The 14,603-nt window shown below is 40.1% G+C and overlaps 1 protein-coding gene across 1 annotated transcript in view; it reads left to right on the forward strand.

Annotated features, from left to right (window-relative positions):
* Positions 1-14,603, forward strand: part of LOC127647660 (growth arrest-specific protein 7-like) — a 40,239-nt gene that overhangs the window by 16,037 nt on the left and 9,599 nt on the right. Inside the window, 5 exon segments of the mRNA XM_052132057.1 lie at positions 899-1,011; positions 1,751-1,825; positions 1,964-2,042; positions 3,897-4,028; positions 7,616-7,739. Of these exon segments, the coding sequence (XP_051988017.1) occupies positions 899-1,011; positions 1,751-1,825; positions 1,964-2,042; positions 3,897-4,028; positions 7,616-7,739 (523 nt within the window).

A 14,603-nucleotide genomic window follows, 5' to 3' on the forward strand; every position in this document is an offset into this window, starting at 1 on the left:
GTGTATGAAAACTTATTGGCTGTGAATTAAAAACTCATAATACACACTGGGTTCAAATCTACAATTTGTAGCAAGTGCTAAATACCAAAAACTGGCCAATTGACTGGTAACTATTTTTATTTTTTTTTACATGCAATGATGAAATAATCTGTGCTGTTTGCTGAAAATATGTAATGAAAAAATGAAGATGTTAGGAGATCACCCTTTATTTTGCAACAGTGGGCGGGTGCATTATCCCGCTTATTAAAGGGCTGCTTAGTAAATAAATACAGAAATGCACATATTGGATTGAATTTGAATTGTTTTATTATGTGTAAAGACAGGGCGTGAAGTAAAGAATAAATTAGCCTTAACTGTCAGCTATGGGTGCTGTGGTGTGTTACAAACAGAAGTTCTGTGAAGAGGTCAGAGCTGTGCTTTATCATGAATAAAGCACGGCTGTTGGCCAATCAGCATCCAGGACCTGATTTATCTGTATACAAAATGTGATGAAAAAAACAAGGGTTGAAATTAACATGTACACAGAATTATATCTGTGTATAATGGCGAAATGCTAGATTATTTTACTGGGAAGTCGAGCGTGTACAGAGGTTACTTCACATCTGTTATGTGTAGAACGGCACATCAGCAACTCTTACACCTACACACACAGGCACATAATGTTAACATGGCATTCAAAGCTCACATTTCATTAGTCATACCCTGCTCGACCTATACACACCCTTCTGCGAATCACACACTCACAGTCACACCCGTAAGGGTGTACACCCCCTCACACACTCTGATTCACGCAGACCCACGGTCTGACTCACACACATGTGCCCACTCTCACGTGTTGTTGACAGTCTGTAGCTGATGACATCACAGCTGTGAGTGTGCATGCGTCTGTCTTCTGCAGGCTGATAAGAGGGACCCTCAGGGGGCCACAGTGTCAGGGTTTGAGGTGCTGCTGCAGAAACAGCTGAAGGGCAAGCAGATGCAGAAAGAGATGGCAGAGTTCATCAGAGAAAGGTGGGCCAACCTCTCTCTCTCTCTCTCTCTCTCAACATTATAACATCTCACTCTTTGATGATTAAGGCCCAATTATATTTCTAGTGGAATTAAAGAAATAACAGGTGTGACGTTATTTAGAACCCAATATGTTTTCGGGTTAAATGAAAATCTCCTTTGCATACCAGAAGCTTGAAAGTCTTCTTTGTAGTTCATCGTAAATGCATGGCAGAAAATGACCAGAACAAATCTGAAAAATGTCTCCAACAGCAGCTCTGATGCAGCTTTCAATTTACACAGAACCAAAGTCTAAAACTCAAGCTTACATATAAAACATTTACACTATTCTTGTGCAACCTTGCAAGCACTGCTGTTACCTTATGGGAACGCAAACCTAGTTATATTTAATATTTTTTTCTCTCTGTATAAGTCTCTTATTTCATTCAGCAAATCTTACAATCTGGGTTTGTTCATATTTAATCTCGATTGCTCTCTATTTCACCTATTGTTTTGTTCTTGTGTTGCAGCAATGGTGTGTTAGTCCATTATGGATGTGTTCAGAATCTTTCAGTTTAATTAGATCATGTCAATGGTTTCCGTTTGTTTCCAAATAGTATCTTGTTTTCGTCATAGCTTTGGCTGGTTTGTCTTTTTCAATGAAAACCAAAGAGAGTCTCAAATGGGGTCAAGTCATTGCATCATGTTACATGGCTGGATCTATCTTTTATTTTCCCATCTTTTCTTGATCACTGTGATTCAGGATAAAAATTGAAGAGGAGTATGCCAAGAACCTCTCCAAACTCTCACAGTTCCCAATGGCAGCACAAGAGGAAGGGTATGTACTGAGTCAGACATTGAAATGTAAAGATATTCATATGAAGGCACAATTTATATTTATCTAAAGAACTCATTTCAAGCATGAAAGGATAAGCCGTAGTTTTAACCATCCTAACTGGGTTCTGGTTTGATTTAGGACTCTTGGAGAAGCTTGGGCCCAACTTAAGAAGAGTCTAGCGGATGAGGCAGAGGTCCATCTCAAGTTCTCCTCGAAGGTTTGCACAATCTCTGTTATGGCATTTCACAATAAAGATGATGTAAGATTCAGCTGAGATTATATACGATTAAATTATTGGTTCAAACTCCAGCATTGCCTGGGAAGATAAAGTATCCTTTCTTTATTTCATTTCGTTGCTGTGCTGAATAGCTTCCTTCTCAGTGATGTTATTAGCTGCCTGTAGGTAATGAGCTACACAGTTCCCCTCAGTCTGCTGTGATTTGTCTTTATTTTTTTTTTCATCACTGTGCTTTCCCTCATCCACACAAGCATGCTCCATTAAAGCTGGTGTAAGTGATTAAATGGAGAAAGATGGGGGTGATTCTGCAGTCTAATTCCCTCAGATCATATGTGATTTACCTTCTTCTGTCCTGAGACAACAAAACACAAAGCCCTCTCTCGATCTCTGAGAACATCATAATCATTGCTGATGTGGAAACTTGCGCCTGGTCCAATTACTGTTCAAAATGAAGTAAAACTCATTTCAGGCCCCATTCACATGAGTTTCTCTGCATTTTGCCCTCCCATCCACACTCATTTTACAGTAGGCCACTGATAACCGTTTGAAAACACCTCAACAAAGACTTTCAAAAAAGACAGTATCATCTTTTTTAAAATAGCCAAAAAGAAGCCAAAGCTTGTTATGCCTGCCCTTAATTTATATTTAAATATTTCCATTTATAGTCCATTTCACAACTCATCAGAAGAAAACAAAGAAAATGTCAAAGAAAATAATAATAAAAACATGGCTAGATAAATGTATAAATGTAACCTCGCCCTAACAAATTTTGTTTTTTTTCAGATGTATTACTTTTATTGTAATACATCTATTTTTCAAATAAATTCAAACTGTACTTTTCTTAAATACATGCATATCCCTTTCAGAGTATGATGACTGTCTTTCATGACAAGCATATTTTGTACAAGCTTGTATGGTTATTTTATTGACAATATTATTAGTAAGATGAGTAAGTTGAATTGGAATCAGGGCCAGACTGGCAATCTGGTATATCGGGCATTTTCCCAGTGGGCCAACGCACTTTTGGGCCGATCAGGGGCAGACTGGCCAGTGGGAGAACCGAGCGGTCCGGTGGGTCGCGAAACGTGCCGAATGGGCCACGGTATGCAGAAAAGGACACCCCCCCCCCACTCCCACTCAACAACCATGTAAAATCCAGGGCCGATTTCTCTTCCCAGTCCAGCCCTGATTGGAATGACAAAATGGGAAATGTACTGAACTGCTATTAAAAACCACTCATGGCGCATGTTTTGTGCCAGTATTTTGAGTAAATATGGTGTGAGACCAAAATTTGAGCATTCTGGGAATTAAGTGTTGATGTATGAAAAATTAAAGACACATTTCTTTAGTTTGCATTTCGAACACTAATTACGGTCTCATTATCATAATATAGTATTATGTTTCTGAAAGCATCATGGGTAGGCTAATTCATTCTGAAAAATAAAATGTATTTTTATAACTTTTAAAGCACAGTTATATGGCTTTCTTAAGATTTCATTCTATTTCAGTTCAACTTCCTTGAAGGTACTTTAGGTTTACTGTCATTTTTTGACAACCCTAACCCTACAATAGTTACAGTACAATAAACCTTGAGTGCTACAATAATTATTTAACTTTATTATTATTAACGTATTTTAACTTTCGATTTGGCGAGAAATGTCAGGCTTTCGTCATTCGTCCTTGTGGGTTTACATCTTGTCCGTAAACATAGAAAAGAAGGTCCAATGGCTTACATATTATATATGCTACTTGAATGGTTTCTGAGATGGTGAGCTGTCCAGACTGTGTGTGGAACTGTCCTCCTAACTGATTTCAAAGGGTTCTGTTTCTTAGCTCCAGAGTGAAGTAGAGAAGCCATTGCTGAACTTCAGAGGAGACAACTTTAAAAAGGACATGAAGAAATATGACCACCACATTGCTGACCTGAGGAAGCAGCTGGTCAGCCGGTATGCTGCGGTAGAGAAGGTATGGCTGTTACGTAAGTAGTAATGTACAGTCAGCCGGTTGTTATCGCAAAATGAACCCCAGCTGTTTCATTAGGAAGCATGGCACTTTAAGTTATCCTGAAGGGGTGTATTTTGCTATAACAATCAACTGACTGTACATTATCCCGCTTATTTTATGGCTACTAACCAAATAAATATATACATGGACATGAAATATTTTTTCGTGTTGAAGTTATGCAATTATGTGAGAATTCAAAACCTCCATGAAATTCCACCTCCGGTTTGCAGTTCTGTTGGTGTTTATTCTGCAAACAATGCTCATTATCCAGCTTATTACAAGACAACTTTTCAAATAAATAAATTTTTTGACATGAAACATTGATTTGAGATGAAATTATTTTATTAGCATACTTGTTCAGATCACACAGCAATCCGAGAAGTGGTAAAGATGACCTGGAATACCTGGATGTGTGGTTGTTTCTCAGAAATATCAAACCACTAGATGGTGCCACTGACCAATATGAATCAAGCATTACAGAGAGCCGTGTAATAAACAGTGTTGAAATCAAGAGTGAATTGTGCAATTTTTTTATGTTAAAATACTCGCTCCTCTATGCCATTTTATTAAGACAACTATAAGTAAGTGTGGAGGTGAGGGTGCCCGTCTGAGGAGTGAGAAAGCGGCAAGGACATCCACCTGATGAACTGTGTCTAATTACCATCTCTATGTTCCCAGTGAGTGTCGGGGGAGATAAAAAGACGGCCAGTTCACAGAGAGAATAGAGAGACAGACCAGAGTCTTCATGTCTGTCCCTTGAGAGAGAGTCTTTTGTATGGTGAAGCTGAAAAGCGGACTGTTTATTTGAGTTGACACCATCTTGAGTTCTGAGTGAAACTGTACAGTGATTGCTGGTTATTTGTGAATAAAACAGACTCACGTGATCTGTGGAAACCTGTTCACGCTTCCTCCTTTATCTGCCCATTGCGCCCGCGGCCATCCCAGAGCTTAGGCCGTGCGCTCGAAGAGCTCCAGAAAGGCCTCCGGCTCATCTTGTGCCCCCATCTTTGCCAGTGTCACATGGAGGTTCGCTGCTGCTGGGGTCACGGTGGGTTGTCAGGTCTGCCCGCAGATCCATGAGGGCCTGGTGTTGCACCTGGTGGATGCTGGCGAGGGATTGAAACACTTCCTCCAATGGTAAAGACGACTGCATTGCAGTGTACCTTCCTCCTTATTTCAGCGTCGCTCAAATAAACAGTCCGCTTTTCAGCTTCAAAGTACACAAGAGTCTCTCTCAGGGGACAGACGTGAAGATTCTGTCTGTCTCTCTCCTCTATCTGTGAACTGCCATCTTTTTATGTCCCCCGACTCTCACTGTGAACATAGAGATAGTAATTAGTCACAATTAATCTCAGGTGGATGTCTTTACTGCTTTCTCTCTCCCCAGACGGGCGCTCGACCACGCCCTCACTTCCACAGTAAGCACAATCAGTGTGTTGACTTGTGAAAAGTGTAAACACTTTGGCTCTGTGACCTTTTAAATATGTCAACTTCTGGCTCAAATGGGTTGAGTTTGGAGCAGCACTACCTTCTTTTCTAACCAATGGAATTGGAATTGGTGGTAGGAGTGTTTGGGAACCCTGATTGGAAACAGAAATTGTTTGGCAATACCATTTGGTGATGAAATTGCTCACCTTTAAGAAGTAGTATTTTTTTTAAACTCAACAGATTTAAAATGTTTCTTTTTGCTTAGTGAACTTTGAAGGTTCTAAAGTTCGATCTGACTCTATAGAGAATTTTATTGAAACTTTTCAAGTCTGTGTATGACTTGAACAAATGGCTTGAAAAATATCCTGCATTAGCAGGTTGTCCTATATAAAGCCAATTTATCTATCAACAAGTCTGTCCAAAAGTTTGGATTGACAGCAGATGGCTGGATGAGACATGAGACAGATCACAGTGATGCCAGGAGTGATTCAGTTGTGTGCATCCAAATTATTAAACATCCGTATAGACCCCAGACTGCTGCTCATTTCACAAACTCACACAATCAATCTAGTTATTTTACTTCTAAGTGGGCAATTTGATTGGTACTGTTGCTTTATGACAAGAGAGGGTGTGTGTTACAGTCAGTGCCGATATTCCCTATACGCAACAAGTTGCGAAGAGCCTCAAACCACCAGCGTGCCCCCAAGTTGTCAAAGACGTTATAAGTAGTATTGTCATGCAAACCTAAATGATAATGTAAGCAGATGCAGCTAATAAACAAGAGTATGTTCAAGAAATTACTAATCAGCCTAGGTGAAGAAAGATATTGCAGATATGTAGCCTTAAAATGGTATATTAATGTTTACTATTTAAACCCATTTAAGATCAAGATAAAATTTTACAATTATTTTACATTCTTTTTTGTATATTTATATCTAAATTATGGCATCAAATCTCTATATATTGTAAAGTGATGTCCAGTCACAGTTGTGCATACTGTATATCTGCAATTTTACAATGGCGTAAACGTGGCAAATCCAGTCAGATTTTAGTGTTGTTTCATAAAATAATTTTACTGTCTTTTTTAATATTTAATACACTTATTTAAAAATGTCAGATAAGATCTTGATTATCATGACTGACATGTGAAAGACCAAGCTTAAGTTCAGTACAATATCATCCTCTTTTCGTAATACACATTGTTCCAAAGCAGCTTTACAAAGAATAGGTTCATAAAGGGATGGTTCACCCAAAAATGAAAATGTTCTCATCATTTACTCACCCTCATACCATCCAAGATGTGTTTGACTTTGTCTTCTGCAGAACACAAATGAAAAGAATATTTCAGCTCTGTAGGTTCATTCAATGCAAGTGAATGGGTGCCAAAGTTGCCCCTTCAAAAAGCACAAAGGCATCGTAAAAATAATCCTTTCGACTCCAGTGTTTAAATCCATATTTTCAGAAGTGATTTAATAGGTGTGGGTGTTTTGTTTGTTTTGTTTTTGTTTGTTTTTTGCTTGAAATTCTTCTATCTGCCCAGTAGGGGGCGATAGGCATAAACAATTTAAATCACCAAAAACACAAGAAGAATGTAAAAGTGATCTTTTTCTCACCCACACCTTTCATATAGCTTCTGAAGATATTGATTTAATCACTGGAGTTATGTGATTTTTGGAGCTTCAAAATGTTGGCACCCATACACTTGCATTGTATAGACCAAAAGAGCTGAGAAATTATTATGTTTAAAGTTCTAAATCTTTGTTTGTGTTCTACAGAAGAAAGAAAGTCACACACATTTGGTATGGCATAAGGGTGAGTAAATGAGAGAATTTTAATTAAATATTTATTTATTTATTTTTCATTTTTGGGTGAACTATCGCTTTAACACCCCAGTGAGCAAGTCAAAGGCAGCAATTGCCAAGAAAATCTCCCTAAAATGATTAGACAGATGCAGAAGAATCTTTGGAAGTAACAAATACTTAGTGGGGGAGCGCATCTTCTTCTGATTGGCACAAAGTTAGAAATCATAGATATTGTACATATATATGTCCATTGGCCAAGAATAGTCTTAGCAAGTCTTAGTCTGACATTCCATTACCGGATTGTGTTGTGTTTTGCAGGCACGGAAGGCTCTAGCTGACAGACAAAAGGATCTTGAGGTGAAAACACAGCAGCTTGAGATCAAACTGAGCAACAAAACAGAAGAGGATATTAAGAAGGCTCGACGGAAATCCACACAAGCAGGTCAGAGCATCAGGAGCCACTTAAAAGCCGTTCACTAATTAAAGGTTAAATTTGTATGATTTTTACCACACAAAATACACCTGACAACAACTTTATGAGATATAATATGTTACCACTGTAAATGCATAGTATTTTGAAACTAGGAGTACATTCACAATAGGATTAACACATACAAAAAACACGTTACGTTTAGGGATAATATTTTGGCCAAATAGATACATGTAGGCATGGTAATCGTAAGGAAATTAATGATTCCATTTCCTTTTCCAATTCTTCTTAAAGATTTTGATTCCTAAGAGGTTCTTTTAATTATTCTTACTTTTCAAGAAGAAATATTCAGATATAAAAAATATAGTTTATATTGCATTTACTTCCTTCATCAGCCTGTTGCCAATTAATGAGATGACTTCAGATTACAACAAAGCAGATATAACAAATCAGAAATACATTTAATGCAATTCTTGCAAAAAGTTGTTTACATAGACTATTTTAATGAATTTTCAAAGAATTTTAGGGCATAAATGCAATCCAATAATTGGCCCTACTTAGGCATGCCTCTAAATGAGCATAATAAAGTGCTGTGCTTATGCAAATTAATTAAATTGCACCCACATAGTGATTTATCAGGCCTGAATGTCATTTCAGAAATGGAAACTGCAAGAGCAAATTAATGAAATTAATTAATGAAAATTAATGAATGAATAAAATGTAGGTATTCATTTGATTTGTGCTGTACATCATGCTGTCATTGTGGCAAAAAGAAGACTTTGAGAACAGAGAATACATAGAATACCCATTGATGACACTCAATATATTGTGAGATTAAATCATTTCTTATGGTAAAAAAAAAATGAAGATTATATTTAAACTCAAAATCATTACTGATAACACATGTCAGGGTGAGCAAGAGTCAGACACAGTAAATGTGGTGTACACTTTTGGGGATTGGGAGGCTGTCCCCATGGATTCTCCAGCCCACTCCAGGCTTTCCGTCTAACTGGTGAGTGACGTCACTGTTGGTGCTCAACTGCGCTGTCTCTGCACACAAGTGCCCATGTTTTCTAACACTATGGCAGGGTGAACAAGAGACAGACACAGGGGATGTGGCGTCAAGCCTCGTAGAGGTGTTTATTGGAAATAATAAAGTGTCTATGGGGGAAAAAGTGTCCAAAATAAAGGGGAGTATGGCGTTCTCACAGTGAAGGGAGCTTTGTGAAGGATGAGGAGTGTTCAAAGGAATCAGAATCAGAATGAGCTTTATTGCCAAGTATGCTTACACATAAAAGGAATTTGTCATGGTGACAGAAGCTTCCAATGCACAAACAATACAACAACAAGATAATAATAGAATAAAAATAAAAAGTGAATAGAAAATATAACTATATATAGAAATGCACAATAAGTCAAAATGCACAATATGAGCTTTATTGCCAAGTAGCCTTGATCGAGTCTGACCGTGATACATACGTATATATATATATATATATATATATATATATATATATATATATATATATATATATATATATATATATATATACACACATGTGTGTATGTGTATATATACGCATGTATCACGAGAAACTCACAAGGCAGGGATAAGGACTGTGGAGGGCTCGACAAAGGCCAGTGGAGCCAGGAGAGGTTCGACGAAGACAGGTGGAGCCAGCAGAGGCTCAATGGGCGGAACCATTGAAGGCGGAGCCATGGGAGGTTCGAGGAGCAGAGCCAGGGAAAGTGGAGCCAGGAGATGCCTGAGGGGCAGAGCCAGGGAAGGTGGAGCCATAGAAGACTCTAGGGGTGGAGCCAGGGAAGGCGGAGCCACTGGATGCTTGAGGGGCGGAGCCATGGGAGGCTCGAGGGATGAAGCCATGGGAGGCTCGAAGGGCATAGCTGTGGAAGGCTCAAGGGGTGGAGCTGTGGGAGGGTCGAAGGGTGGAGCCGTGGAATGCAGAGCTGTGGGAGGCTTGGAGCAAGGAGCCGTGGAAGGCTTGGAGCAAGGAGCCTTGGAAGAGTGCAGTCAGTGGTCGGGGAACTGCCTCCATGGATGTAAGTGCTAGCATCGACTGGGGAATGGGAGTCATTTTCCTTCTCCTCTTCCTCCGGACAGCTGGGAGTGCTGTTGCAGGAACGGTCAAGGCTACAGGTGTCTGCTCTGGGATGGTCAAGGCTAAAGGCGTTGGCTATGGCTCATATCCCATGGCCGCTGATTTGTTTACCGTGGTAGGCGTGGGCGCTGGTTAGTTTACCATGGCAGGAGTGGGCCAGGGTTCCCGCCATAACCCACAGTGTAAGGAGAGTCTGACCTCCATGGTCGTTACCGCTGACCGTTGTGGGGAATCGATGACTGGAACTCGGAGAGGGTCAACACCCCAAAACATTTATTTAGGTGGAATGTTACCTTGGGGGTCGACAATGGTGAAAATTAAATCAATGTGCTGGTGTGTTATGGTGTGGTGTGTTGCGGGCTGGGTTTGATGGGCCTCTCTGGGCCAGAAAGTCCAGGGCTACTTTTTAGACCCAGTCTGCCGCTGCAGTGCTCGATTGATATGGGCAATGTTACACCAAACAAGTGCGCCATGCTGGCCGAACAGGGTATGTTCTCGGAGATAATGTCTCTACTCGATGGCTCGCCTTGGGCGATTCCGGACAGGAGGGACCTTCTGTCTCAAGCGCAGGGGACAATATTTCATCCCCGGCCCGAGCTGTGGAACCTTCATGTTTGGCCCCTGAAGGGTACCAACTGAGGGACACTGGGCTTTCACCTGAAGTTATCGATACCATTCTAAGTGCTAGGGCTCCCTCTGCTAGAAGTTACGACAATAAATGGGGTGTCTTTGAAAGATGGTGCAGTGCACATAATGCAGATCCAGTTAACTGCCAGATTGCTTCATTTCTGGACTTTCTGCAGGAAAAATTATCAGCAGGCACATGCCCCGCCACTCTCAGGGTTTACGTGGCCACTCAATCGGCTTGCCACGCCTTGATTGACGGGGTGCCGTTGGGAGGACATCCAATGCTCGCTCGGTTCATTCATGGAACCATGTGACTGAGACCTCCTGCTAGGACAAGGATCCCTTCATGGAACTTAGCAATAGTCATTGAGGGTCTGGTTGAGACCCCTTTAGAACCTCTAGAGTCAGCATCTGATAAACTTCTGACTCTCAAGATGGTTTTTTCTTATGGCAATTACTTTTCTAAAAAGAATTGGGGATCTACAGGCTCTGTCTGTCTTGCCAGCCTGCTTAGATTTTGCCCCAGGAATGGCTAAAGCAATTTTGCACCCTCATCCTGACTACCTGCCTTTGGTTCCTTTCTCGACTGTACATCCGGTCACATCCAGTAAGTATCAGGGCTTACTCTACCAGAGGGGTCGCCTCCTCTAAAGCCGTGGCTAGAGGTGTCCCTCTGCAGCATTTTTGTGATGCGGCAGGCTGGTCCTCTCCGCACACATTCATAAGATTTTATAGTTTGGATGTTCATGCCACTCTAGGCTCTTATGTCCTTGAGTCAACATCACAAGCTCATGTCTGAGACCTCTTGCGCTCTTGTGAGCACACTACACCAACCGTAAATGGTCTGGACAGGGGATGCCCCAGGACTGCTCTTCAGACAAAATACCTGACGATGCACCTGTGACGCATCTATTTATAGCCCTGCTACAGGTGCATCCAATGATGTCACCAGCAGAGGCTATACATTCTGGTCAATTTCATTGACGTGTTGCACACATATTCACAGCTGGTCACACCTAAAGTTGTTCCCAAAGCGCTAAGTCAGTGCAGCATCTCGTTCTGCTTTTATCAGGGAACAGGTGTTACAGTTAAGTGACCCGAGATGTTTTTCCAAAAAAAAAATTATTTACTTGTTCATTGAACAGTTGTATATAAGCAATATCATACCTGCAATCGTACTATATGGCCCTAAATCAGCACTGCTGTGATTACCTGCGGCCGAATCAAGTAGTGCTGATGTAGGGCCATATGCACTCTTGCTCGTGTGATATTGCTTAAATATATATATATATTTATATAGAGGCCTGTCTTACTACACGAATTGTCACATGAAAAACACCTTTAGCACTTTGACTGTCTGAAAAGTGCTATATAAGTAACATTCATTCATTCATCTTGTACCCTATACACTCATGCACAACTGCATAGAAAGCACACCTGAGGTGAATGAAGCTCAATTATAATATCCCAAACACATTTTTTTTTATTTTGTTTTGGCGTTTATTCAAGTGAAACTTTGTGTAGTACTTTGTAGACTCGCAATGACTGGTGAGTAAATTGCCCTCTCCATTTTAGGTGTAGTGATGTATTGACAAAACCCTTATTCCCTATACCAATTTCAGTGCTTTCCAACTGAACATAGAGAGACATTACATTTCTGTTTTATATTTATCAAATGTCATCTTAAATTACACTCAAGTCTGCAAGTCTTCCTGATAGAACTGCTGTACACTGGTCATGCTGTGTTTCAAGCTGTAGATCAAACAAATAGGCTCATAAGAGTCATTCTTTAGGGAATTGGACTACACTGGTCCCACTGTACATTTAAAAGAACCAGATTATTTGTGTAATTCATCCAGGATCTGCATTACACTGGTCTCGCTTAATGATTAATGGCGAAGATTCAAAAGAACCATCGCATTTGAGTTATTAGTTCGGGAACTGTACCACACGGGTCGCGCTGTAGGTACAAAAGAACCGACTAATTAGAGTCATTTGTGCGGGAATTAGACTACACTACTTGCGCTGTGTTTCACGATATAGATTCAAAAGAACCAGGTCGTTAAAGTCATTCGTTCGGGATTCGTTCCACACTGGTCAACTGCTCGTGATGTGTTTCACGTGGTAGAATCAAAAGAGCAAGCTCATTAGAGTCATTTAATCAGGAACATTAGTGCTGTAGATTCAACAAAACCGGCTAATAAGAACAATTTGTTTGGAAATCGGACAACACTGGATGTGCTGTGTGTTTCATGCTGTCGATTCAAAAGAACTGGTTAATAAGAATCATGTGTTCGGGAATCGGACTAAACTGTCCACACTGTTTGTTTCAGGCTGTATATTCAGTAGAGGGTCAGCTTCTGAATAGCACAGAAGAAACACTGTCAGAGTATTTTAGTATGGTGTTCCGTCCACATCGGCAAAAGAATGCACATTCAAGAACTGTTAGTGGAACCGATAGTGATGAAAATGATACAGTTCTGGTATTTTTTTACAACATTAAAACCAGTTCAGAAAAAAAAAAAAACAGGTTCACAGTTCTCTACCTATACTCTACCAGTAAATAAAAATATAAAGGTTCATTTCAGAAATGGGTTTGAGAGCTGCAGCAGTGGGGCTTTTAGTGAACAAAGAACCTTCAAATCACATCCAGCACTCTAAACTGCTGGATGCTCTCCTTAACTTCTCTATAGGATTGACTTCCTCAATAGATGTGCAGACTCCAGACTTCTGTCCTTTCTCTCGTTTCAAAACGCTTCAGTTATTATCTTCTATTTGGGATGGCTTTGCAAGTAAAAAAAATCCTCCATAATTGAGCATCAGTGCTTTCTGTGTTGAGTACGGAGCTTTTGTGTGGGGAGATCTTGTGTGGGGCACAAATTGCCTGCCATTGTTAAGCATGCCGATGCTGTGAAGTTCGGGCTGTGCTTTTGTGCACAAGGGAGAGTGGCGTGACAAACTGGATGGGAAAGAACAGTCCGGGGGATAAAGAGGACTTTGGCTCAGCCTCAGGAGTTGCCGTTTAAGAGAAGCCAGGCCGTATTGGTTCCAGACGGAGTTGGGAAATGCATGGGGTAATTATCTATTTTTGCATTGGGAAAAATGGGCCCTATTGGATCTGGCGATGAGCTTGCCAAGCCTCGTATTGCTTCAAACAAATGCTGACAATGCTGGATTTGTCCTTAGCTGGCAACATGCACATCTTAAATGTTAGAAGACCTGGTAACCTTGAGGTTCACATGCTCTGAACAGTAGGATGCATGGTGGGGAGACTTCTTTCAACCTTTGAGGTTGGAGATAACATGTTGGCCTGAGTGACTGGTGCATTATTGGTGTTTTATTCATTCTTATAGAATGACACTGTCAACACTGAGTGCCAAATGGCAAGAACTGACTCACAGCCACTCATGGACACTAAGAAGATACAAATGAAATCTAGTAGCAATGCTGCTCTTCTATGTAAATGAAGTTACCTTTTTACTCTTACTTCTTGATTCATAATCTTTTTCAGTTTGTTCTTTAATAATGTATTTCCATCTTTTGTTTTGTTTTGTTTTTATATGATGGTATGACATGTTTTATTTTTATTTGGACATGTGCATGAGAGGTTAAAGTTTGAACATAGTAATTATATACAATGGTTTTTTATTGGGTACTTCAAAGTATCCAAAAAAAAAAAAAAAAAATAAATATATATATATATATATATATATATATATATATATATATATATATATATATATATATATATACATTTTTTTTTTTTTCTTCAGTACCATGCAAATATCATACTATATACAGTAAATGACTTAAGTTCAGGCATGGGGCTCTGCATGGCGCAAGCTGATAGGTTCTTTGAACTTAATATCTGTTAGCCAATTGGCTCTCTCACATGTGATATGTTAAGCCAGTGGTTCCCAACTCTGATCCTGGAGGCCCTCCCTTTTCTGACACACCCAATTCAGGTCTTGGAGTCTCCACTAATGAATTGAATCAGGTGCGTTTGATTAGGGAGATATCCAAAATGTGTAGTGTTGGGAGGTCTCAAGGAACAGAGTTGGGAACCACTGTGTTAAGCTAATCAGATTGCTTGGAGTGAGCAGATAGGTCCTTTTACATGGAATTGGTT

This window comes from Xyrauchen texanus, chromosome 8, assembly GCF_025860055.1.
Source record: "Xyrauchen texanus isolate HMW12.3.18 chromosome 8, RBS_HiC_50CHRs, whole genome shotgun sequence".
Taxonomy (NCBI): Eukaryota; Metazoa; Chordata; class Actinopteri; order Cypriniformes; family Catostomidae; genus Xyrauchen; species Xyrauchen texanus.